The following is a 10,404-nucleotide window of genomic DNA, read 5'->3' on the forward strand; positions in this document are numbered from 1 at the left end:
TTACGCTATAAAAAGAGAACCTTGTTCTGAGCTAAGGTAGGACTCAAAAACCAGAACTCACTCGAGAGAAAACCTCTGATCCTCTCTACCCTGTTCTTGAGTCTCTTTATTTACCCTAATTTCTGTAAGTGCAAATCTGCACTACCTTGCACCTGTAATTACTTTAAGCTTGTTAATTTCAATAAAACTTATATGTTTATTACAACTGATTTTGCATACGCATACATGCATATGGCCGGTTTAACCGCCTGTTTATTTTGTGCTTGCATAATTTAATTATTGTGCAATATATCTTGTTTCTTCCATCCCCTTCCTTCTCTTCTTCTTCAGTCAGCTTCGGCTTTTCCTTCTTTCCGCTGTCTTGGTTATATATATATATATATATATATATATATTTAATGACCATAAATTAAATCATTTAGGTTTAAAATCATTTGAAAGATCATGGCAATAATACTAAATAAATTAATTGAAATTTTAATATATAGTATAGACCCTTCATGTCTCATCTTCTTTCCTTTTTGTCTAATAATTTATTATAGTTAGTAATGAAAAATTAAGGTCACATTCAAACAACTCTACTACATATCAAGTATGAAATAAGACTTAAAAAATATAATAAAATTAAAATTAATAATTTCTCCCGCACATTACGGTGCACCAGTAGTTTCTATATGAGTTAAAACTACGATGATTCTTTTATAAAAGATTTTCTTTTTTAATCAAACAGAAACTATATATCATTGCATCAGTAGTAGTACTCCTATTTGACTTGGGAGTAAAGCAAGCTCATTCAAGTCAAATGAAATAATTATACAAACCACAAACTCTAAAACACCAAAAAAATAAAACAAACAAACAAAGAAATCATTTTTAAGCCATGTCTATCTACAACCATGCAAGCAACCTTTCATCTATATTGAAAGTTCAAAAGAAGTACTAGGGATTCCCAAGATATACTCTTAACTCTCAATTTTGATTTATATTGAGCTTAGAACCCATGACTTCACTCTCTCATTTGTACTTCAGCGACAAAAAGATTTCATAAAAGTAAATTCACAAACTAGTGTTACTTCATATAATACATTAGATATATTTTATAATAAAAGTAATTTTACAATATAACCTACCATATCAAATCACGTCAATTTATTTATTTATCTTTATAAAAAAAAAAATTGGTTAAAGCATTTCATAAACGAAAGAAATACCAATAGAACTAGTAGTGACAACTACAATTCAACCAACAGAATATCTTACGTTAGCCAATATCTTGAAAACATGAACGGCCCAACATAAGGAACCATATATCATGGTCCACCCTTAACGCAATCAGGTTATTTGCTGGCCCAAGCCTGGTCCTGGTCCTGCGCCTGACCCACCAATCACACCTCCCTAGCTCCAACCCACTAGACAAATCTCTTCCTCTTAATTAAGCCTCTCGTTTCACTTTTATTAGTCTTTGTTCTTCTTTTTCATTTTGTCAGCAAATCTCTGGGAATCGAACAATTTTTTGTTTTTTTTAAATGATACTGTGATTTGTGTTTGTCCTCTCAATTTGACAGTGCATGCATTTCATATTATTTTTTAATTTTTTTTTTAATAGTTAATGAAGTGACTATTAGTGTACTCTTGATTTTTCTTTTTTTAAAAAATGTTTAAATATATTTAAAAAATGTTTGAAAGAAAAAGGAAAAAAAGTGAAATTTGCACTAAGGAGACGCCGAAAGGTAAAAGCGAAACGGTGAATATAGAGACTGAAAAATAGTCATTCTGTTCGAATGTGTGTGTTCTGGTAAAGAAGTCAATTGGAAGTAGAGAATTTCCAAAACCAGAACAAATTTTCCCTTTTATTTCGAGTATCAATTTCACCAACTATACAGCATTTTGTTTGTCATTGAACCCCATGCGCCCCCCTTTCTTCTTTCTTATGCAACATAATAGTAGGCAAGATGATGAAGAACTCTCATCATGGAAAAATAGCTATGCATAAAAATCTCTCCTCTACTTAAAATCCTATGTATTTGCCTATGAGAAGTAGTGGCTGCTGCTCATTTGAACTAGCATTTTCATGAGGTTTGGGGAATGTCACAAGTGAACTGTCTGGACAGCTTGGGACACACACATCCTCTCTTCCGGGTTGTTCAAAATTCCTCTTATTGAGTTCTTTGCTCCAATTCAGCATTGCTTACGGGAACACCATTCTCAAGGATTGGAAGCATTTCCACCACCGTTGACAGCAGGACAGAAACTGAAGCACAACACAGGTGAAAGCTCATCATTAGCCGAAAAAGAAAAAAGGGGAAAGCTTCATGAGAATGCAAGCATGATGCTAATCTCAACTTCAAAACAAGCCCTTGAATTGCAGCATTATACCTCTCCGCAGCATCTTTATCAACCAGTTCCCAGTATGCGTGCCTATAAAGAGAGATTTAGCAGAAAACATAAATAAGCATGCAGGCCAACAAGAAGGTAAGAAAATTCAAGAGAACATCCAGAGAAGCCAATGCAAACCTGCAAGAATGACTTCAATAGGATAACCAGAATCGACCCGTAGTCAAAGGCAGATACCATCCCAAGTTTCTGCTCCGTGTTCCTAATGGCGGCATTAGTCGCCAGAATTAAAGCATCTTGTTTGCAAAGCTGCCACACTAAACAGAGTGAGAGGCCAGAAGGCTACAAGAACACCTAACATCAATGAAATAGTTTACCATCTAAAATGGGCATACCCACCTCTAAAGCCAGATTAATTCTGTGCTCATTGATTGCCATTATTATGGTTGCGTCCGTGTCTGCTTCCTCCAGAATGCTAACTATGGTACAAATTTCAGCCCTAGTTCTATCGCTCTCTGAATCGCCCTCCTGACCTAAAAGTTCAGTTTTCCAACAAAACAAGAGGCTGTCTAAACTCTGTGAGACGTACCCTGGATTTCGTTCCCTTTTCTCAACTTCTTCACCACAGATTATCTGAACATTCAGAATTGCTTCTTCTTTCAGCAACATATCGCTTTTTTCCCAGCACAGCCTCCGCAGACGCTGAAGTTCGGTCCCAAGGATCTTGAAGAACTCCATTCCTGAACTTTTTGCAGTTTCTTTCAGATTAGTCCATGCCTTTAAATGATCCTCAATTGCAGGACCTTCCTTGCATAACCAACGTACAAAAGCATCAGCATCAACCTCTTCTACAGAAGATGTCCTTTCAGCATAAATATCTCCTCCCAAGAATCGCTCCAAAAGGAGGCTAGAGCAGAAATCAGTCCTCTCTTGCACGCTAACTATTTTCCAAGAATTCTCAGAAAGACAACGCAATGCGCAAGCACTACCCAGATTTGTTAACCATCGGAAAACCTCTTGAAGCTCTGAGGCTTCCAGAAGTAATATAGACTGGAGCGTCTGGTGCACCACATGTTCCTTAGGTATCGATGTCCTAAAGCGTTTTTGCAGCATTTTTGCTGTAAAAGTTTGCAACATTTGGAGATGATATGGGGCAAAACAATCAATGCCAATAAACAGTTGCAGGCAAGAACGAATTCTGTTAAGGATTTCAATGCGCTTCTTATCTTGACAAAATACTTCCTTGCCTATGACGTATGAAGTAGACGACAGATTTCTCACAATCTTCTTGGCTGAACGAAAATTCACGGGTCCCCAATCCCCGGATTCTACCATTTGAACGAACTCTCTAGGAAGTCCTTGCGGCGAAAGGCCTCGTTCATACTCTGACAGACCTCCACAATGCGCATTGGCAATGTGCTTCAGGTTCGATTTATCATCCCAAGACCTCGCTCCGCAGCAACAACACAGCCAAAACTTCCATTTCTTCGTCTCCTTAGCGAGTTCTATGGCTTCCTTCAAGACTTGCTTCGCTGTTTTCAAGTTATTCTTGTCCAAATGAGCTTCAAGTTCTTGGATTCCTATATTAAAGAAATCCATTCGTTTTTCATGACTCGCGGTGTTTTCCCAGTAAGTCCTAACTCGAGCCCTCATTTCTACGCCAGGCAGGACATTCTTGAGAGCCCCGCGGGGCTGTCGTTTTACCGAGAACCCCTCAAAGATCTCCTTCTTTTTCCGTTCTAGAACCTCCAACTCGCTCTTTTTTCCCGGCCAGTTACAATTCCCAAGAGAAAGGATCCTGTCCGCGGATGCCTCAACGAGAGATGCGAGCTGCAGTCTCGCAATATCAATTTCCAAGGCTTCGATATCTTCAACGGGTTCCCTGGGTATGCTTATCATTAACCCGCGCAAGCATTCCTTGATGACGGCTTTGTACTCTAAAGCGGTGGCTATATGCTCGGCAATTTGGAAGAGCGCGGTGGCGTATAAGAGGGCGAGGCAGGGGGACATCGGGGCAAGCAATACGGCTATGGAGGTGGAATTGGAAGCTCTGTCCAGGTGTTGGAGTTTGGGGTGATAGGAGCAATGTTGGTCGTCGAATCGAGAAGCAAGTTCGGAGTGAATACGGCTTCGGGTGGTGTGGGAAAGAACGCAGCCCGGATTCTGGGAAATGGAGTCTTCGACGTGTCTCAATCTTCTGTCGAGTTCTTCAGAAGAATATTGCATCGTGACTACCGGAAGATCATGGTAATCCGGCCGTCATCTGGGTCGGCCTCATCGTACGTAATTCTTGTTGATCTTGTGACAATTGTAAAGTCTAAAGAGGAAATGCATGCAAAATTTTCGAAGCGTACGTAAAACTGATATGGCCTGGGTATCGAAGTGGTTGATATACATTGGAAGTGGTTGATATAAATTTTATAAATTTTCACGTAAAATATAATAAATAATTTAATTTTTTTAAATTTTAAAATAAAAATAATATTAAAAAATAAAATTTTATTTAATTTTTAAATTTCATCTCTACTGATCTCATCTCAACTTATTATCCAAACTTAATCTAAAACTTATGCACGTGCAGTAGAGTTGTAACGGGTGTTAGTCTGTGCATTCCTTTCTCTCAAATAATATTAGATATAATTATAAAATATACAAACATCACGCATTACATTTAAAAAAAAAATGTAATTCATCACAAAAAGTAAGATTTTTTTATTATTATTATTTTAAAAAGATTGCGTGAAATTTATACATTTTACGAGTTCCTTTCTTCCCCGCTGGCCTGCATTGTATGTACAACGCGAAGGACTCCGCTGGTCCATCATTGTTGAAGAGCTGTGCCAAAAGGCCTTCAACATTCAATAATTATTGATTCGTGATATTGTCAGAAGTTCTATACAATGGTTGGAATCTCCTGCACACTTTTGACATTAGGATACAGCTTCTACACTCTGAATTGAAGTATCAGGTGGAAGAATAAAAGCTATTTACATTGGACTAAGAGAATATTATTTGTGATAAAATTGAGATTATGGTTCTCAACAACTTAAATTAGATTTTTATTTATGGAATAAAACCTAATAAATTTGACTGCATTTCAATACTTTTTGTTGAACTCTGCTGATTTTTTTTTTTTTTTTTTTAATACATTTGTTAAAAGGGGTTTTGAATTCAAAGACCTCCATTTTGGAGGCTAGGGTTTATGCCAATCAAGTCACTGAAAGGTCAGGCGCAAAAATGTTTTATTCTGCTTATAAATGAAAATCATCATGATTTCAATCGAGAAAATACAATTTGGTCTGGGGGCCTTGTTATGTGTGCACCTCGTGAGAAACATGGAAATTTGACATTAACTCAAATTTATACTCTACAAATAAATACAAAATAAAAAAGACAGCGGAATACCAAAATGCATCTTCCAATAATTAATACCAACCTGCAATATTCAGGACAGGATCAAAAAAGAAAATGTACATTTCCAGAAGAGAAAACCCTGAAGAACCCCTGGTAAAAGACCTGCAACGCCAACTGATTTGAACCTCATCCTGTTGCAGATATGAATCAAACCGTTGGATTGCTCACCACCCCAATCTGCAACTTTGTGTCGACTACCAGGCAGTTTACCAGGTGCTATAACACCAGCAAACCATTTTTCAATAGACGTCCAATTTCTTTGGATCTTCCGTACAACTTAAATGACGAACCTGGCCGCCTTCCATTCAAATGCCACAACATAAGATTTGATTTGATCCTGATCTTTTGTGAAATTCCAGCTTCTTAAAAATTATATCTGACATTCTATGTTCAATACCTGTCGTGAATGCATGCAGAGACAACAATGAGCCCCATTTACATGGACAAAAAGGAGGGAGCAAAATGAACCCGAACGATAAAAGATATGGCTCAGAAAGAAATAAAAAAAGGAAAGAAATGATAGAGGATATGGAGAACCTGTGCTGGAGTTTGACAAATAACCCTGGGATACATCTCATCCCTTCTAGGGGCAGAAAAGCAACAACCTTTCGGGTTTTATATCACAACCTTTGAGCCAAAAAATCAGAGCAGGAACTGTTTAGGATGCAGCATTGCTGTTACAAAAAACCACAAGCCTTTCTCTGAAAAGTCTTGGACAATGTCACAATTACTCTTATATTACCCTTATATCAGTTAAAACAGGAAATGTGGTAACTTAGCATATGACGTTCACAGACAGCTGCAATCAAGCAACACAACACTTGCCAAATATAAAAGGCATCTGACTAAAAAGTAGGCCTTGCAAAGCCTCCCAGTGAGTTTAGCACTTGGAAAAAGAATGTAACTGAGATGGAGCTCACTATCGACATAGTGCAAACTTTGGTGCAAGGGCTAATTAACAATTGAATCGTGCTCGTAAAGTTGCTACAATTAAGCTCAAAGATTAGCGAATGCCAATCATTCAATAGAAATGACCCTTAGGTTAAAAAGGGTAGTTCTTCATTCAAGTAGCCAAGGTCAAACCTTTTCCATATCTCATCCCCTTCCACAACCTTCCCAACATTTCTATCCTGTCGCAACACCAACCAAACCAGAGCTTATAGAATATAGATACCATTTTTGGAGGAATATATTGGAGGGAAGAGGATGGTGTTTAATCTAAGCCACAAAATCACTGAATAATACAAGCATGCTGCCTCTAAACACCAAACTCTCTAAATCCCAACAATCCAGGCTAGGTCCAACAAAATTATGATGAGTCCTGCATCCCATAAACAGCCTTTACTAGCAACTACTCATCTGCTTCCTTACAGCAGTATATAACAACATCAGAAGTCATGGTTGATTGACATTGTCGAATCGGATGAGGAAAGGCAAAGAGAAACCAAAGTCCTGATCATTTAATTGGTCACATAAGAGTTGCAATGTCGTAGAAGTCTCAGCACCCCCTTCCCTCCACCCACCACACAGAAAAGTGGAAGACAAAAAAATAGAGAAAAAATAAAGATCCAGCAAAATTGAAAACAGGAATATGCAGCAGACACATATTTGTCTCACATTAAATGAGAACTTAATGAATCATAAAAATCAAACTTTAAATACCAATACATAACTCTTATAGATCTCTCGTCAAGATAATTTTGGTTTGATGAAAGGCATACAATAAGAGAGGAGAACTGACCTGCTAATTCAGATTTGCTTGCCAACTTCGGCACTACAGAGGAATTACTGTTTCACGATATGCATCCAACTAGCTCCGATTGTCTTGTTAAGTGAACTAAACATTCATAAATCTGTTCAGATTGAGGGTGTGATTTATCCCGAACAATAAATTCATAGGCAATGCCATTCACCTCAATCGAGCTACAACCTGGAGTCTTCTCTACTCCTCTCCTTATCATCATCTTCCTCACCTTCCTAGCCTCTTCAAACTTATTTGCTTCTCCATACATATTTGCAAGCAAAACATAAATTCCACTGTCATCGGGATCCAACTCAAGAAGCTTCGAAGCTGCCCGTTCTCCCATTGTAACATTTCCATGCATGTGACAAGCAAAGAACAATGCACCCCAAACAACTGCGTCTGCCTCCATTGGCATGCATTTAATAAGCTGTTCTGCCTCTTCTAGAAAACCAGCCCGACCTAGAAGGTCCACCATGCAGGAGTAGTGTTTGAGCTTGGGAAAAACATTGAATATGGAGCTCATTTGATCAAAATACTTCCGACCCTCTTCAACCAAACCTCCATGACAACAAGCAGATAAGACCCCAAGAAAGGTGATCTCATCTGGAACCAACCCAATGTCAATCATTTCCAAAAAGAAAGAGAGAGCATCATGTGCACTCCCATGAAGAGCTAAACCGCAGATAATGGCTGTCCAAGTCAGTGAGTTTCTCTGTGGCATCTCCTGGAAAACCTCGAGAGCCTTTTTGATGTTCCCACACTTGGCATACATGTCAACTAGCGCAGTTCCCAAGGCAACATTCAAAAAGAGATTGTGTTTTTCTATGTAATGGTGAATCCAGATCCCAACGTCAAGCGCTCCAAGTTGTGAGCATGCAGATAAACAGTTAACCATGGTCACCTCATCAGGCTTGATATTACTAGCCTGCATTTCATGAAACAAAGTCAAAGCTTCCTTGCTGCGCTTGGCCTGAACATAACCACCAATTATTGCATTCCATGGAACAACATCCTTTTCTGGCATGTCATAGAAAAACTTCCGCGCAATATCCAGAAACCCAGTTTTGGCATAGCCCACGATCATAGTAGTCCAAGAGACAATTGTTCTCTTCGTCATGCTATCAAATATTGCTTGTGCCTCCTCAAGACTCCCACATTTCATATACATATCCATGAGCGCATTAGAAAGTTGAAGTGTAAAATTCAACCCATTTTTTTCAATATACCGATGAAATTCTCTCCCACAATTCAGATCTGCTAGCTGGGAACATGAAGAAACCACCCCAATCATCGTAACCTCATCCGGCTTCACTCTTTCAACCTCCATTTCTCGATAGAGACTTAATGCCTCACCTGCCAACCCACTTCTAACATAGCCATTAATCAAGGAGTTCCAAGAAACCAAATCTCTAACACAGCCTTCATCAAACACCTTACGTGCTGTACCCAATTCTCCACATGAAACTAACATATGAATCACCGAATTGTACACGTATATATCCAAAGCAAAACCCAACTTTAATACATGACTGATAATCTGACCTCCCATCAATTGCAAGGATAAACTAGCACAAACTTTAAGCAACAAAGGGTAAGTATAATTATCCGGTCTCGACCCTTCATTGCGCAACATTTCCTTGTACAGCACAACCGCTTCTTCAGGGCTTTCGCTTTCCGAATACCCTCTAATAGCAACGTTCCACGAAAAAACATTTGGGTCTCGCGCATTGTACAAAATCTTGGTGCAATATTCAAGATTTCGCTGTTCGGAGATCGCGCAAAAGGCGATGAGCCGGCTAAGGGCGAACCCATCCGAAAATAAGCCAGTGAGGATCATTTGGGATTGGATTTGCTTCAACTGGGACAAGGATTGGCATTGTTCTAAGAGGGAGAGGAGCGGGTTCGTTCGAACAAAAGTGTGGGTTGTGTTCCAGTTGGTGGGTCTTTCTTTGAGGGGTGAAAGGGAGCGAGAGTGGAGAAGAGAAGTAGAGAGAAGAGAGCATGAGAGCGGGTTCAGGAAGCAACGCAGAGATCTGAGCAGGGCGGGGTTAGCACTTACAGAGTGAATGAGGTTCATCAGGGTTTGAGTGCATACATTTGTGTTTGCGTGCGGCGGGAAAAAAGATTATGATTTTTTCCCAACGTTGATCAAGTCGAAATAATTGAAAGAAGAATTTAAGGCTCTCATGGAATTAGTAGCAAAGATTTAAATTTCGTACCGTACCGGCCGGTACGGTTGAAATTTTTCGTTTCGGCCGTCCGGCCGGTACCGGTACTATACCTGTTCCGTACCAGCCAAAATACCGGCCGTACCGGCCGGTACCGGTCATACCGGCCTCAATTTCGGCCTGTACCGGCCTATATTTCGGCAGGTACCGGCCGATATTTCGGCCTGTGTTTTTTTTTTTTTTTTTCGTTTTTTCAAACTACAAACTTATTTTTTAACCCTCAATTCAGACTAGACTATTTATAATTTATATATATATGTATTTGTATATAATTTATTTATATATAGACTATTATTTTAGAATATAATTTTTATATATATTTATATATATAATTTATTTATAGATCGACTATCCCGAAACGCTATCCCGAAACGGTACCGGTACCGAAATATTTCGTTCCAGTACCTTGACCGGTACGCTGTCCGGTACGGTATTCAAAACATTGATTAGTAGTGGAATCAACCAACTTTGAGGAAATTTTGGTTTGAGAATTTATTTTTATAAATTTAGTTAGTCATTTTTCAATAACATCAAATAATAAACTCTTTAAATTTGTCATTATTATATTAAAATATTAATTTTAACATTTTTATTTATTTTAATTCTAATTCTAATTTAAATATTTATTCATTATTAAAAAAATACATATTAATTTTCTAACGTTCATGTTATTTTTAAGAAAAT

At 38.3% G+C, this 10,404-nt stretch overlaps 2 protein-coding genes across 5 annotated transcripts; both read right to left on the minus strand.

Annotated features, from left to right (window-relative positions):
• Positions 1 to 2,839: 2,839 nt before the first annotated feature.
• On the minus strand, positions 2,840 to 4,344 carry LOC121240931. Its single transcript, XM_041138448.1, has 2 exons — positions 2,924 to 4,344; positions 2,840 to 2,867 (listed from the first exon to the last, which is right to left on the minus strand). Exons 1-2 carry the CDS (start codon positions 4,342 to 4,344, stop codon positions 2,840 to 2,842), a joined length of 1,449 nt encoding a protein of 482 aa, XP_040994382.1.
• A 1,392-nt stretch (positions 4,345 to 5,736) lies between these two features.
• On the minus strand, positions 5,737 to 9,687 carry LOC121241667 (pentatricopeptide repeat-containing protein At2g22410, mitochondrial). Of its 4 annotated transcripts, none has more exons than XM_041139535.1 (3): positions 7,490 to 9,687; positions 6,286 to 6,422; positions 5,737 to 6,145 (listed from the first exon to the last, which is right to left on the minus strand). In XM_041139535.1, the coding sequence occupies exon 1, from the start codon at positions 9,567 to 9,569 to the stop codon at positions 7,542 to 7,544; it is 2,028 nt and encodes a 675-aa protein (XP_040995469.1). In that variant the 5' UTR covers positions 9,570 to 9,687; the 3' UTR covers positions 5,737 to 6,145; positions 6,286 to 6,422; positions 7,490 to 7,541. The 4 variants fall into 4 exon arrangements, with proteins under 4 accessions (XP_040995469.1, XP_040995471.1, XP_040995470.1 ...); XM_041139537.1 differs by having other exon boundaries at positions 6,286 to 6,547; XM_041139536.1 differs by having other exon boundaries at positions 6,286 to 6,878.
• Positions 9,688 to 10,404: the final 717 nt, after the last annotated feature.

Source organism: Juglans microcarpa x Juglans regia, chromosome 7S (assembly GCF_004785595.1).
Source record: "Juglans microcarpa x Juglans regia isolate MS1-56 chromosome 7S, Jm3101_v1.0, whole genome shotgun sequence".
In the NCBI taxonomy this organism is placed as follows: domain Eukaryota; kingdom Viridiplantae; phylum Streptophyta; class Magnoliopsida; order Fagales; family Juglandaceae; genus Juglans; species Juglans microcarpa x Juglans regia.